The sequence below is a fragment of the Lepisma saccharinum genome, chromosome 14, assembly GCF_977018435.1.
Source record: "Lepisma saccharinum chromosome 14, izLepSacc3.1, whole genome shotgun sequence".
NCBI classification, from domain to species: Eukaryota; Metazoa; Arthropoda; class Insecta; order Zygentoma; family Lepismatidae; genus Lepisma; species Lepisma saccharinum.
In genome coordinates this window covers 18485816-18501736 of record NC_139242.1, presented here as the reverse complement: position 1 = coordinate 18501736, position 15921 = coordinate 18485816, and the positions used below count along the sequence as shown (strand labels likewise).

Genomic DNA, 15921 nt, shown 5'->3' with positions numbered 1-15921 from the left:
ATAGTTTCTAGCGAAGCTCTGGCGCCTGCACTCACAGCCAGTATAATCGTCTGTAAGGATCGTGTTGTGTCGTACATGTATTGCGATTGTCTCTTCATTTACGTCATCTTATCACCCACCCTTCATCTTCACCTCAAGTGGGCAGAAAAGCGAAGTAAGATAATCAATGAATTAGAGAAATAGTTGAAGGTCAAGTTTATCTACAGAGAGGCTAATCGGGACTGGATCTACAGTTTAAAGTGGATCCGAACCATTATGTGTCTCCATCGGGTATCGAACCCGGGACCTCATGATCACAAGTCGACGACATTACCAAGGAGGTGTCTCTTCGAATGTCTAATCAGTTTCATGTAAACACAGTTTCATCCTCATCGCCGCGATTGGCCTAAAGTGGCGCAAAATTACACGAAAGCTGCATTTTTCTATGTACAGTCATACACATAGGTATTCGTAGATTTTTTAGATTGGGGCGAGCAGTGTAGCACTTTGACAGAGAATGTGACGAAACGTGTATCGTGTCCCGGGCTCGTTGACATTGTACAGTGGTTCGGAATCTACTTTTAAACTGTAGGTCCAGTCGTAAGTAGCGTCCTTGAGCATAAAGTGTGCATGAAAAGAAGCTACCGAACTTTGGCTTGTGACCAGCTGCAGAGCGAAACTGGTTATCGGCGCACGATTTGTGATAGTGACGCAACTTAACGGCCAGCCCTCGTAGATAAACTCTTGCTCGTGGATATATGCTACCCTATGCTACCCTAGCATGCACACAGTTCCCAGGCTTTATTTATCTTTTTCTCGTCTAATAATTCGTGCGTATATCAGAATGGAACTCTTTGTGAATCCATAATTTTTTCTCGCCTCTTCTAAAAAAAAAACCTCTGGATTGCCCGAGCAGAATAAGAGGCCTGTGTCTTCTCGCGCTGGCTGCACTGGAAAAGCAGTGAAATCACTTAAGATGCAGAGATGGTTAAATCATGTGGTTGGGTCAGCAGCGACGTGTCTGAAGGCCAAACAGACCGCTGTGGAAACCAAAAGCGGGCATTCATCCTTCAACACACATTCCGAAAAAAAGGAAGCAAAAGAGAGGAGAAGGGTGAGAGAAAGAGGAAAGGCTAAAGTGAATTATTACTTCGCAAGTGCCCCAAAACATAGTTTCCCTTCTACCCACCAGCACGTTTGTGCGCTGCTTCGCTGATCCGAGACGCACTTGAAAACAGCTGAAAATCGAGTTCTTAATTCCTTGCGGATTAGGTATTGTATTGGTAGCACTGTGTAACTTATACAGAGTAATTTTCATGCCCCCTTTTGAAAGAGTTGTAAGATGAGGAAAAAAAATCCTTTCACTAAGGAAATGACACGAAGTGATTGAAAATTCTGCTTGAAAGCAATCGAAAAATGTCGGCTGAACTGCACCTTTGACAACATCAGGGCCGTGCCCAGGATTTTCGAAGGGGGGGGGGACGTATACTATTTTAGACCTTCAATTTACCATCTTTCCCTGACATTGGCGCCCTTTTTTCTATGAATACTGGGTCAAAGAGGGGGTTATAATTCCCACCAACCCCCCTCGGGCACGCCATTCTTGGCAATGCGTTATTAGCGAATTGAGTCACTACAACTCGACCATGGTGATTGAATTTTGTTATTTAGTTTCGTTTTTCTGTCACTTTTTGCTAATCGCGGCGACGAGGATGAGTGACGGTATGATGAAATTGATGAAGGGACACTCACAAAGAACAAATATGCCCAGGCTGGAATTCGATCCCAAGACCACTGTCGTAGCGCGCTGTGCTAAACACACTCCCATGGAGGTAGTGCGGTCGGAAGCGACATGTGTCGCGTGTCTTTTTGGTGAGAAATCTTATTGATTGTCGTGCTGGTGATTTTTTGGTCGCAATAAGGGTTGTTGAATGATTGAGAATACAATCCACGTTATGAGCAGATGGGCTAATCGGGACCGGACCTACAGTTTAAAGTGTGATCGTGCCTCCACCGGATATCGAAACCAGAACTCCTTGAATTGCAATCCCACGGCGTTAGAAATACGAGAAGGTCCACAAGCAATTTGTAAATTACAAATTTGTGAAGACCAGGAAGACTTACCGGTTGTATGTCATATAAAGCCCATTTCAGAAATGCATTTGACTCGGTTCAAGTTCTGATTATGTTACGTGAATAAACATTGAAAGCTGCAAATGCACTGCCCCAACTTCCTTTCGTCTGTTTTTAAATTACGTTTCGTAATATTAACCTGCTGGTGTGCCATCTCTCGGCCGAAGAAGAAAACACGGCCCGCCCTTTTCTCTTGCTTCTCGAAGATTCTGTCAAGTATTTGAATCCGCTCCCCTCCCTTTGTGTCCTTTTTAACACAGCATCTGCTAATGCGACTTTCAATTGTTTCCGAAAGAATTTTTTGGGAGGGAGATCCTTTTGTTATTATATCTCTCGCCCGCAGGCAGGGCCTGACGTAAAAACTCGGCATTTTAACATCCGACATGAAGCGCATATTTGAAGTGGGCGTTCTTCACATGTCTCGTCAGTTTTGCCAACCCTCTTGCGTTTTCTCCAATATCAGAGATAATTCTGTCAGTAAATTATGATGTTCATTCTGCACACAAGACGATCAGTATGCTGGTTCGAATTTAAGTATTAGGTGCCCTATGATAGGAATAATGATTTTTTTTTGTTTCAAGAGCGTTTAGAGAGAGAGGGAATGGGGGAGATAGAAGAGAAAATGGGGCAAAGAAAAGGGTGAGAAAGAGAGAAAGAATGAATGAGATAAAGAAGAAGAATTAGAAAGGAAAAGGAAAGATAGAATGGAGTAAGAAAAAGAATTAAACAGGGAGAGAGAAATAAAGAATGGAGTAAGGAAATGGAATTGAAAGAAAGTAATAATGAGGTAATGAAAATAATTGGAAAGGAAAGAGAAAAATAAATATGAAAAAAGATAGGGAAAGAATGAAGTAAGGAAAGAGAGAGAAAAATAGAATGAGGTAAAGAAAAATGGAAGGAAAAGTGGAAAGAAAGATTGAAGATAAGAAATGGATTGGGAACAAAAAGGAAAGAGTAAGTAAGAAAAATTGGAATGAAAATGGAAACAGTGAGAAAGAAAGAATTGGAAAGAAAAGGAAAAGAGTGAGAAAGAAAGAATTGCAAAGAAAAGGAAAATAAATATGGAAGGAAATAATGAAGATAGAAAATGATTTGAAAGAAAGGGGAACAAACGCTGTCGCTATTTTGAAATTGAATTGGGAATGGGCAAAGTAAGGGATGGCTGGTTACGGTGTTAAAGTAAAAAAAATGTCGATGAATGTTATTTTAGGTATGTATTCCCCACCCGTCACTATGTCCTCTTCCTTCCGCGTGCAAAATCGTGACGTCACTACTGTGTCCTAAGCAAGTTCATATCCTGACTGTGACGAGCACTTGCCCTGCAAGACTACTAGCTCAAATGGAATCCTCTAATCTAAAGATTAAGAGATTTCCTGGATACGTTTGCAACACTGCTCGCCTAAGTATAATCCCTCCCAGTCTAAGCAAGTTCCAACATGGACGTCAACGTCCTATATATTGCGACAACAATTACTTGTTCCACGTGAACAGTGACAGCGAGTCGAAAGAAAAACGCGCACGCATCAAAGCAACAAAAAAAGAAAGAAAGTGGAAAAGGACAACGATAAAATCATTGTGTGTTCGAGATTGTGGCGAAGGGAGGAGAAAGAGAGAAAAAAAAAGTTGATTCTCAGAGCAAAGACACTCGCACACGACTAACCGGTGCACCGCTTGCCTTGCAACGAATAAATGAACATGTCCGTGGCATTCATTAAGAACTGGATGTCGGAAAAACAGTGGCGTACCCGGAAAGGGGACGGGGTAGCTTCGCCATTTAGCATGGATTAAAAATATATGTAAAAAACGCCTCATTCACGAAAATACTGTAATATACAGGGTTGACCAGTACAAAACGAACGTCTCTCGTCATGTACCGTTCCACAAACATTCCTGGGTACGTCATTGGAAGAAAACAACGATAACTATAGCGATTGGGTAGACATTACAGAACTCATTTCCTGCAACTAATTTAGTTTCTTCAAGATGATCATGAGATTGAGTATTCCCTATTTCTTCCGGACCACTCAAAGAGTCCTGGGTTCGATTCCAGCTTGAAGCATATTGCACAGTGGTTCGGGCCCAATTTAATCGGTATAGATTTATAGAGAGAGAGAGAGAGAGAACAGAGAGAGCGAGAGAAGAAAGATAGAGTAAATGAGAGAGAGAGAGAGAGAGAGAGAGAGAGAGAGAGAGAGTTGCGTTTCAATCTCTTCTCGCTTTCTCTGTTTCTCTCTCTCTCTCCCCTTTACTCTTTCTTCTCTCTCTTTTCTTTTACTCTCTTTCTTCTCTCCCCCTCTCTCTCCTTTACTCTCTTCTCTTTTCTCGCTCTCCCCTCCCCCCGGTGTGTATGTGTGTGCGTCTGTCTGTCTGACTCTTTCTGGAGAAAGATGGAGGGACAGATTCTTTCTTTTCTCTCGCCGGAATGAAGAATTAAGGGAAGAACAAGAAACAATAGGAGAGAGAGAGGGAGAGAGAAAGATAGAAAACAAACTTCGACTCCCCCCGTCCATTAGAGAAACGTTTAAAAGACACATTTATCCTCATAATGTACAGTGGGATGCACAAGTATTGCTCCGCAAATTGTCCACGGCTATTTTGATTAATTCTTTTCTTGCATCGTTATGCACCTTTGAGAAATAGATTTTTAAGTATGTTAGTGCAGAAGATATTACCAGCTTGTTTGGTGTTTTGTTTCAATTCTGTATAGCTCTCTTTGGATAAATCAAAGAGCATGAACGCGGTGATGGACAATTTGCTTGGTAATACTTATGCATCCCACTGTACAAGTTTGTATTTTTGTTATTTAGTCTCGCTAACAGCCCATTCTTAGCAACTCCATCTAAGAAGTCTTTATGAACTTAGAAGTCTTTATGCTCTAGAAGTGTTTATGCCCTGAGAAGTCTTTATGCAATCAAGGCTAGTGTTAAGGTTCCGTTCGGTAGCCTAAGAATTATTATATTTTGGATCCTTTGATCCCTTTCTATGACTTCATCCAAATAACCGAAATATTGGATAAGTGCTCCAGTTCCTGTACATTTCAATAGCTTCGCAAAAGAAGAGGAGGGAAGGCTGGTTGAAAATTGACGCATCGCCTCTCTGTTCCTCATATATCGATGGTCCCATTGTGAAGTCCTATCCATCTCTTTGTGTAATTTTCCGTTCCCTGTTCGGAAGCGGACCGTAGCGACAGATTTTTCGCGATATTGAGGGGAAGACTTTTTTTTTAACCCCTCTTCTTTTTTTTTTTTTGTAAATACGATCTGGTAGAGAGGAAGATGTTGTTTCGGAGATAATCATACGAGAGGGTTGCGGATGCACAAAAGTTGTAAAACCCGTCGACCAGAAGCGGGTACGTCATAAATGAACAGAAGAACAATTGATCGAACTGTAACGGGCGACCCGTTCGATCACTGGGAACCAATCGACCGATGCCTGATGAGATTGGGGAAGGGGGCGAGAAGTGTATTAGGTTGTGAAAGGCTTTTTCTGAGGTAAAGGTAGGGTAAAAATCGAGGGCTTGAAGGTTTAAAATGGGGAGGAGTGTACAGGCATAAATCAAACAGTTTCCCCCCTTCGAAAAATCGTGAAGCGTAACTCGATCCGTCCGCATGGCGGCGCTGATGGGAGGAGAGGCAATCACCTGTTCAGTGATTCCGAAAAGAATCTGTCATGATCAGGTTTCACCCCGTGTGACACTATCGGTGCGCAGTCCTCTTCTTGTCGCTCCCCTACCTTCCGCCCCTGTTCGTCTTTCAGATCGACTCCAGGTCCAGCGTGGCGGAAGGGACAAAACAAGACAGGGATGTGGAAGGGGGAGGGATAAGGTTCGAATCGGTGAGACTTGAGTGAGGGATTTTCAGCGTCAATGAGTCATGTAAATTGATTTGTAACTGGCCTTTGGTGGCATGAGATCTTACTTCGAACCCTGTAATAGCACTGTCACGCTACACCAAATGAAACACCAACATCCTGAAATGCTTGTTTCTCTGCAAAGCGTTATGTGTCTTGTCTAAGTACGGCGGTGATAGAAGTTGCCATTGAAAATTTGCTATTAAAATCCACTTATCGCCGTATAGTTAAACACACACAACGCCTTGCAGGGAAACAAACATTTCAGGATCTAGAAGTCCCGTTTTTATTACCGGTGACTGCATGTTTAACAAAGTATGGGGGTGTTCCCTTTTATTTCCAATAACAGCCGCGAGGAACAGTTTCAGTGTCCAGCCAGACAGGAGGTTCTGGAATGACCCTAAATGACCCCTCACCCACCGACCTTTCGCGTGGCATTATTTTACTTGTTCTCCTGTGAATATCAAACTTCCGATGACGTAGAAAAAAATATGGACGGAAAGAGGACAGGATGAAGATTTTTAGAAAAGTCGAAACTCACATTTTATTAGCCTTAACTTCAAGTTGAAGTTGCTTCTCCATTAGGAATACATTGGATTCTTTAAATACTTATCATACTTTCTACAGTTAATAAACTTTAAAAAGCAGCTTCCACTTGCAACATGGATACATTCACACACTCTTGAACAATAGGGATTTTATTCACTAGCATTGCGGGCTAAGTTCACGAGCCTCGAGTAGAGGCTACGTATGTAAATCATCCCTGCTTTCTGTAGTCGTAGGATGTCTTATTATATCATAGTTCAACCGTCTTCGACTGCAGCGCTCCCGCGGCAAGTGCAAGAAACAGGAAGATTCCCCCCCCCCCCCAAGCGTCCCTCTTCCACAGTTTATCCCGGTCTGCCGCCTGTCAATAGGTTACACGCACAGGGTCCTAAAAAGCGAGGCAATTTACAGGCACTCGTTCAGAAGGGGAGAGCATTGTAAGGGAGTGCAGTGTGGCGTATTTATTGTCTTTTGGAAACAGGCTGCCCGTGCGTAAATAGGTTATTTCGATATCTCTGCGACGGTTGAAGCTGCCTTGTTTGTGTATCGGAAGGAAATTCTTCGAAGGGTGTATCGGGAATTGTGCTAAAACTGAAGAACCAGTAACTTAAATGTACATTTCTCAAACTTATCTTGTATTCCAGTTTCTAATATTTTTATGCTCCATCTACGGCAAGAATGAAATAAATGTAAAGGAGGCCACGTGATTTTTTAAAAGTAGTTCCTTTCCTGTGGTAGTTCTGCTGTCACATTGCTCATTAATATATTGTTCGTAGCTGCACAGCTTATAATATAAGCTCCGCAATTTGAATATAGCAGCTATGTTGAGTGGTATGGCTTTAATCACATGCACTATTTTCATACGGGCAAAATTCATGCTCAGCTCCCATTGGAACAACAATAGGCTTTCGCAGAAAAAAATAGTCCCTTTCCTGTGTATTAATAGTGGTGTTAGTTTGCTCATGAATATATTGATCGTAGCTGTGCAGCTTACAATATAGTTCCACAACTTTCAGTATAGCAGCTACGTTGAGTACTTGAGTAGCATGGGTGTATTACATCACCCACTGTATTCCTACGCGCAACATTTCTGTACAGCTGTCAAGCAACTGTAATTGATAATCGTTAACTATAATCATTAACTATTATTATTATTGTTATTATTATTATATCCTTGGGGAAATTTTCATATTTGGTCTACCCACGTCTCTCCGATGGCGCAGTGGTAGCGTCCTCGCCTTGTAATCAAGGGTTCCCGGGTTCGATACCCGGTGGAGGCACATAGTGGTTCGGATCCCACTTTAAACTGTAGGTCCAGTCCCGATTAGCCTTACTATAAAGTGGACTTAAAACATCAATCCAATCCAATCCAATGCTTGGTTTACCAGATGAGTGAATATCCAGCGCATGTATTTTTTTATTATTATTTCTTAACATTTCATTCAGTTAGTGTATTGAAATGCATAGTTATTCTATTTTGTTATTAACTTTTGCGCACCTATGTCAAGAAAAAGCTTTAAAAAACTTAGGGAGAAATTGTAGTCATAGTGTTTATGTGTTATGTTGTGTGACCTGTCACACAAAACTCAGTTTTGGAATTTTCAAACTATACGTTCGTTGGTTTAACTGGCAGAATAAAGAAACATAAACTGGTTCCTGTATTTAGCACTCAATTTTTTTCGATTTAACACATTTTTGGATTCGTTATTCTGTTAGAATAATAACTAACCGGACTCTATTTCGGTAAAAATAACAAGCATTCTGATTTTTTTGTAACCAGGAATGAACAATTGCCGTTCTCACAACGCTTTTCATATTTCGCCCTTGCAACCCCCTTTTTCCGGAAGACACTTGGGAAATATGACTTTTTTTTTTTTTTTTTTTTTTTTTTAATATCTTAGCTTCTACGTAATTTCAACCTTCAAGGTCGCGTCCGTTGCTCACTACAGTCACGACATCGTGACGACAAAATTACGTCACCTCCTCCTACTGTTTCTCCGATTTTTTCTTCCTTTCGTAGCAACAAAAAGAGGGAAATAATCCCACAGACCTTTCTTCTTGATCCAAATAATACACTTGAGCTTGTAGCTGCAGCATATACAGTATGTAGAGGATAATCTAATATATTCTTTGAAACAGGATTGATTGCTTTATTATGCCTCACCGTCGGATATGTGACCGAGGGCATTAAATGCTCCACTTTAGATCTTGCGTGCGATGTTCCTGAGATCGAGTCCCGGTCTGACCATGAGTGTTTCCTCATTAACTTCATCTTAATCTTCACTGATCGATTCGATTGGTCCAAAGTGGCAGAAACGCGAGACTAAATAACTAAAATACATTTATTGCGCCACCTATCGTTACATAACGTCGCAACGCTTCGTATACGTTAAAAGTTCTCACTACGCAGGAGCGCTTGACTCTTTTTTGCAAAGTTGTTAAATATTGCTTCCTTCAACGTCATTTGAACTTCTTAGAAGGGATAGTGGTAATGTTGTCGCATTGTAATCAAAGAAATCCAGGTTCGATACAGGTTCAGATGTCACATTTGAACTATAGTTCCAGTACAGATAGCCTATGTAAGTGAACTTACAAGAAAAACTGAACTCAACCAACCAAGCATAAGCTTTTGACATACACTGAAGAAAACTTGTCGTTTGACTAAACAAAACACTTTTCGTTAAACTTTTTAGTGACCGCAAAAAAAAAAAAAAAAAGTAGCTTTTAATGAATTTGGAAATTTTGAACTTTTTTATTTTATAATTCTAAAGAAATGTGCACAATTAATGAAAGAATTATGTCCAGGTAAACAATAATTTCTTGGTTATTCCAAACAAACATTTTTCTCTGTGTAGTTACTCAAAAGACACACGCACGGGTCAAAACTTTTCTAATAAAATATTTTACACTTCACTTGTAAGAATTGTTACAATAATAATAATAATAATAATAATAATAATAATTTGTTTTTGTTTATTTGCAGGTAAGGGAACGAAGAGTGATGCATCTTATTGTACCGGTGAGTAGATAGAAACTGGTTAGTAATGAAATTATATCTAACTAGGGTTTCTATCAAATTTTGTGCCTTTTAACAAAATCAGTCTATTTAGCTCTGTTTTACAAGAGTTCTTGAATGGACAGAGTTGACCGTAACCGATACGTGTAGGAATTTTTCTAGTTCTATTATCTAGGATGGTTTACAAATATAGAATTAATTTGAAATATCATTAGGTCCAGTCGTTGACAATTTGTCGTATGAGAATCAGAGAGGGGCGTAACTACAATTTTATCAAGTTTACGTGAGAGGAAATAATGTATTCTTAGGAATATGCCTGACCTTTTTAAAGTCAGTTAATTACTGCTGAGGATTAGAAATGGAGATATGTGGATATCTGAATCCAAATGAAGTTTTTCATAGGATTTTATTAGAACAAAACTGAAAACAGCATTTTTGGAGTTAACGGTTTGGATCTAATATTTCCTAAAGTCAACATCGTTAAATTAATGTGGTAATTGCCGATTTTGATTGGCGTGTTGCATTTTCAACTTCGAGAACATTCAAAATTAATACCAATTGGCAGTGGCGGCGATTAGGAGTCTGGTGGGATGGGGCGTGGGGGCAGTTGCCCCCCACTTTTTGCGACTTTTGCCCCAGGATGCTAAACCTTATCTACCATTGGAAAGTAACTGTCATTGCCCCCCAGTTTTGGAACCCAATAGCCAATTGGGAAATGAATGTCTGCATAAATGTACTCCGAAAACTGGTAATTGTATTATTAATTTGATTTTGATTATGTTGTTTGCAGTAAAACTCGGTAGAATCTCTCGCGGACCAATATAATTGATATCCCGGGCCTGCGTTTGGGAAACACTGTTCTATAAGCAGTGGGTCTGCTGTGCTCAGGGACAAATTGAGATGTTTCTTTTTTGCAAGGAACATGTGGTTAATTGTTATCGCAATGCAACATTCATTTCCTGTTCGTTTGTTGCTAACGCACCTGCAAAAGAGAATGCATTTCGGCCGTTACAAAAAACAGGAGTGAGAGGAAAAAATGTCTTCATAAATTCTTAAAAACTTGCTTACAGATTACTCTTTAATTGATCTTTATTTAATTCTTTTTTCCGCAGCGTTTTTTTAATGCTTTTTTCCCAAGAAAGATTAAAAACACGTACAATTTCCGTGAAGAGAAGTCGTTAGAGCCTGTCAATCACGGAACAGCTTGAAATTTGCTTCCAGCATCTTTTTCCTAACGTCGTAGCCAGGCAGTTAGATCTAGAAACGACCGGAAATGATGAAGCACGGATATAGGTGTAGATGAATACATTGAATTAGCAGTCTCGTAATGTATTGGAACTTTCAGTTGAAATTGTAAAATATCATAGGGCAGCTTGCAGAACCACTAAATTTTATCCGTTTGCAAAATTACCAAATTTTTTCTGCTTACAAAATTATTAAACTTAAAATGTTTTCAAAATTACTAAATTTTTATGTTTGCAAAATTACTGAATTTATCTGTGTTCAAAAATGTTTCCGTGCAATTTGAGGTAATAAAGTATCAGCGCCACCTGTGATTCATTCCGAAGTAACATTCAGACGCGAGCACCTCCAGCCTGTTAAAGAAACCCATTGCGCAGGCGCTATCAACGGACCGAGGCAACCCGATGCACGGTATTGATAAAAAGAAGGCACAGTCCAGTCGTGCCACTTCGGTGCGAAATGTTGCATTTATGCGTGAAAGTTCGTTTCCAAGTTATTTTCGTGCCTCTCCGATGGCGTAGTGGTAACGTCGTCGCCTTTTAAACCATGGGTTCCGCGTTCGATACCCAGTGGATGCACATAGTGGTTCAGATACCAATTTAAACTGTACATCCAGTCCCGATTAGCCTATCTGCGCATGAGGCGGACTTAAAAACAAAAACTGAAATTCAAGTCACTCGCGAAGCGTGTCGCTTCGGTTTGAAAGCTCCCTTACACTCGCACCCAACCCTAAACTTGGGCTGATTGGGCCTACAAGCCTTTAAACCTGACTTGAAACACCTGATACCCTCTTCTGGATACTGGATACATACCTCATACATAGCAGCTGCCCCCGGGAAACCCCCGTGCTGTGACTTCCTCCGTTGCTATTCAACTCGATTGTTGAATTAATGCAAGCGAGCATCAACTTGGGCATTGTTGGTCGAGATAAAACTTCTCTAACAGATACAACCCCCCCTTCCCCCCTATCGCGCCCATGGTCCGGCCGTAAATACATAATTCAGACTCCCAATACGTGCTAAGAATCCCCGAGTCGAAAAGCAACATTATTTGTTCAGTTCAGTTACACTGTCCTCCCCCCTTCCCCACCTCGCTTCTAACCAATTGCCATGCTTGCCTCTCCCTTGTAAGATTGCTCTGGCTAAGTGTTGTAGATTTTACATTTCCTGCCCTGTCTGATTGCGTCGGGGGGTGGGCACACTCCCCACCCTTGTTCTCACGCGTATAACTGGAACAAGGTTAAGTGTGATAAGGCTTCAAGTTGGTAATTGTCGTCGTTCGAGAGATCTTGCTGGACGGTTGGGTGTTTTAGTGCGGTAATAAGCAAAGTCGAAGGAAGCATCCGCCAGCTCCCAAGTACCATCCGTACCATTTTGAATTTTCAATCTGGCGTGCACCGACCTCCGCGGCGGAGTGGTTAGCACTACGACGCCAAGGGTTCCAGGTTCGAATCTCTGCCTGTGCATGGGTGTTCTTTGTGAGGGTCCCTTCATCAATTTCATATCGTCACTCGTTGTCATCGTCGCGTTTAGCCAAAAGTGGCAGAAAAGCGACGTTAAATAACAAAAATTAAACAATCTGGTGCGTGTAAGTATTAAGCATATTTGGAAATGCATCAAATATAATGTTGAATCACTTTTGGAGCAACCGTTGTCACTAACTTGTACTATTTGTTTAATTGAAATTATAGTCTCAATTGATGTAGCGGTAATAGTTTGCGCTGCGCCGTAATCATCTACGCATGCACAGTACTTCTTTACGCATGCGCAGTAGCAATTTACACATGCGCAGTAATCATTTACGCATGCGTCTGTAGGTCAAGGAACATTTCGAGACTCGCACCCGACTTGCGAGAAAGAGACGATCGTAGTTCAGAAAATGAGCCGACTCCACTCGCAGTCCATATGGCGATTATGCAGCTCGTTTTAAGGGTTAATCGTGACTGAGGTTTCAATTTCCCCTCTCCCCCTTTTGCGGGACCTGTTGTTGGGAAGAAAATTGAAGGCTAGGAATCTGGTACGTTTCTCAGAATATTGTTGGGAGTCCCCCCTCATCATCTCCGAACTCGAGCAGGTAGAAGATGAAAAAGAAAAAAAAGCGAGGGGAGGTTATGTAATGTCACCCTGTTTCTCCACCAGTGACAACCAAACATCGCTTCCAGCTCACTACAATAAGAACCTCCGGCGAGCAACTCAATAGCCTCGGACAAAAACCGATCGCGGTGAAATGACCCATGAAGAGTACCCTATCACATTTCTCACCACCATGAACTTCCCTATCAACTCTCCCCCCTCCAGAACCCCTCACTTTTTTTGCCCTTCCCCACTCTGGCCTCGTCTTCGACCCCAAACTGCTTTTTGGAGCTAATCATGTTCAATGAGTTAATAGAGGGACTGCCCATTGTGCGTCTTCCTTATTTGGTCCCTTTTTCCACTGAACTTTCTCGACATATTTCGGCAACTTATTTAAACGTGAAATTTATGGCCGAGGAGAGGACCAATTGAAGGATTTTTTTCCATATATGTAATGGTTACGCAATTGAGCGTCAAACTTTCGAGCCTGGATCCCTAAAATTATGAATACGGTGTCCTACACCTGTCTATCTTGCCTTCCATCAAGTTAAATCGTGCAAGGGACTCTTTTATGCACCTTAGAAGCTTCAAAACCAATAATGCAGCCTTGTCGATTCAGTTCTAAGGATGTTCCGTTGAGCGACATACATTTGACATTGATCATAATGCCTTATCTTGTTTACCGTTGTGTCAGGATTCTAGCGCAAGGCCGGCCTACTTTAGACGAAAGCATTTCGTTTTAACATTTTTGCTAGCTTTTTCTATGTCAGAATACTTACACGGCAACATTCTGGACAGCATTTCTGATGTGAAGCATGGAGAAAATATTAGATAATATACATACTGCACAAGTCACACTGAGTTACAAGGTTTTCACTTTAATAACTAATACATTTTAAGAGGAAATAGTTATTTAGTTAATGAGATCTGGTGTAAACAAACTGCAAATCAACTCATTTTTTGTGTAACCTGAGACATTTCTGTCCATGAGCCAGTGCCTAGCATTTACAATGAAACTACTCATATATTCTTCTACACGTGTGCTGTATGTGCTAGAAAGCATGTATTTAAGCAGTGCCATTGGTTTGTACCTAAACACCGTTTTGTACGAAACTTTTTTCCTCTCTATTGAATAGTTATCGACTTTTAAAGCTGTGAAGTGATACACTCGGCCGCCATTACATGTCCACTCGTGACGTAGAGCTCGCTTCTGATTGGGTATGCTACGCGACATTAGATCAGATTCTGTCTGTGAAATATGCATGGAATATACCATGGCATCAAAATGCTCGAAGATTTCTTCACTTTATGGTAGAATTCGATCGTGGCAGAAATGTTGAGAAAAGACGCTTTCGGCTAAAGCGGGTCTAAGCCAATGCTCTCTGTCATGCGAGCGGTCTTGGGTTAGATCGCGGACCATCTTTGCTGACCTAGTCGTGATTTTAGTTTGGGTCCCATTTGAAAAGAAGAAATAGTGAGGTTTGCTCTGAAAAGACAGATAAGATCCATCAGGGGCCTCCATCAATTTTTTTTTATTTAGCGTTGCTTTTCTGCCACTTTTGACAAATCGTGACGATGAGAATGAGTGATGATATGGTGAAATTGATGGAAGGGACACTCACCAATAACTCTCATGCCCAGGCGGGGATTCGAACCGAGATCCCTGGCGTCTAACTACTACGCGAAGCAGAAGAATTAAAAATCAACCACTTGACGCGCAAGGTCTGACACGTGAATGGAGATTACGATTACTACCTCACAATTTTTCGAAATGCTGCATGTGATAGTGGATCTCCTATACTACAAATAGAAGCGAGCAGCGGGGGGAGGAAATGAAAGGTTCAGACACGTAGGGTCATCCTACCGGAAGCACAAAACGTCCCAACCGTTGTTTTCCATTTATTCCTAATACACCCTAATTTAAAAACCTGCGATCCACAACCGATATCCGAAAAACACACCTTGCTGCGATATTAATACCCAGAACGCGACAGTTCCCGAACGGGGAAAAGTAGAAATCAAATTTTTTCCGGGCCATAACAGCTTCCGGCCGTGAAATATTAACTTTAATACGAACGCCTGTTCCAGTATAATTACTTTGATGGAAACGACCGACTTCCAACTGTGGACCCTGAACTTTTAATCTAACAAATCTGCTTCTTTATTTCTCTCCCCCGTTCCTCTCATTCTTCTCCCTAATTTTCTCCCCGTTCCGCAGACTTCGTTCTGTTTCTGCAGACGCATATAATCCGTGTCTCTTGGCTGTTACACATCTGTCATTTTTTTCCTGAGGGGAAAAATCGGAAAAGGATGTCAAATTCACTTGCTCGGCACACACTGAGAACCTGAAACTCTTGCATGTATTACTTCCAAATGACATTTCACACCTTCAGTTCGGCATTAAAAGTACCTGTACTTAATATTTGGTCCAATAAATAAGACATGAAAATGAAAAGAGTTGATTCTTTTATTTAGGCGACATTTGGCGACTGAAGAGTAAAAATTAGGCGCCATTTGGCGACCGAAGTGTAACATTGAAGTACCATTTGGCGAATAAAGCGTAAAATTTAGGCGTTTATGTCGGAAAATGAGATATGACTGCTTTCATTTCTAATTATTAATCATTTTTAAAAAAAACATTTTCATAAATCGCGTTCTGCAATACTGCGTGTTGGAAATGTAGTTTTAATATGAAAGAGTCTAAAGTAAAACATGGTGACATTTTGGTCATTATTCAGTTACAAAGTAAAAAGAGCCAACCTTCAATTTTCTCATGTAATTGCCAGGTCATTATAATATGCATTGGACTCATTGAACACTTCTGAAATTGGTAAACACAACAAGAAAACAATTTATCTACAGTATAGCTTATAATCATTTTGCTTAAGAAACTCAATAATGATCAAAATGTCACTACGTTTTGCCCCCGAGCCCTTCAAATAGGCTATTAGAGAAGATACGACAAACTTGTATTTTTTTTGTAGTAACTCCCCACCCATACCCCTATACCAATTCACACTATTAATAATAATAATAAAAAAAAAATAATAAGGTCACATGAACCACGAATCATAAATAACTGTT

The 15921-nt window shown here is 40.8% G+C and overlaps 1 protein-coding gene across 8 annotated transcripts in view; it reads left to right on the top strand.

Moving 5' to 3' along the window:
• LOC145998708 (zinc finger protein castor homolog 1-like) overlaps positions 1-15921 on the top strand; it is a 347264-nt gene that overhangs the window by 235212 nt on the left and 96131 nt on the right. For 6 of the 8 annotated variants that reach the window (XM_083135199.1, XM_083135203.1, XM_083135204.1 and 3 more), the window contains one exon: positions 9491-9526. The exons of the other annotated variants lie outside the window; for them this stretch is intronic. In XM_083135199.1, coding sequence (XP_082991325.1) covers positions 9491-9526 — 36 coding nt within the window. The remainder of the gene's footprint in view (positions 1-9490; positions 9527-15921) is intronic. 8 annotated transcript variants of the gene reach the window in all.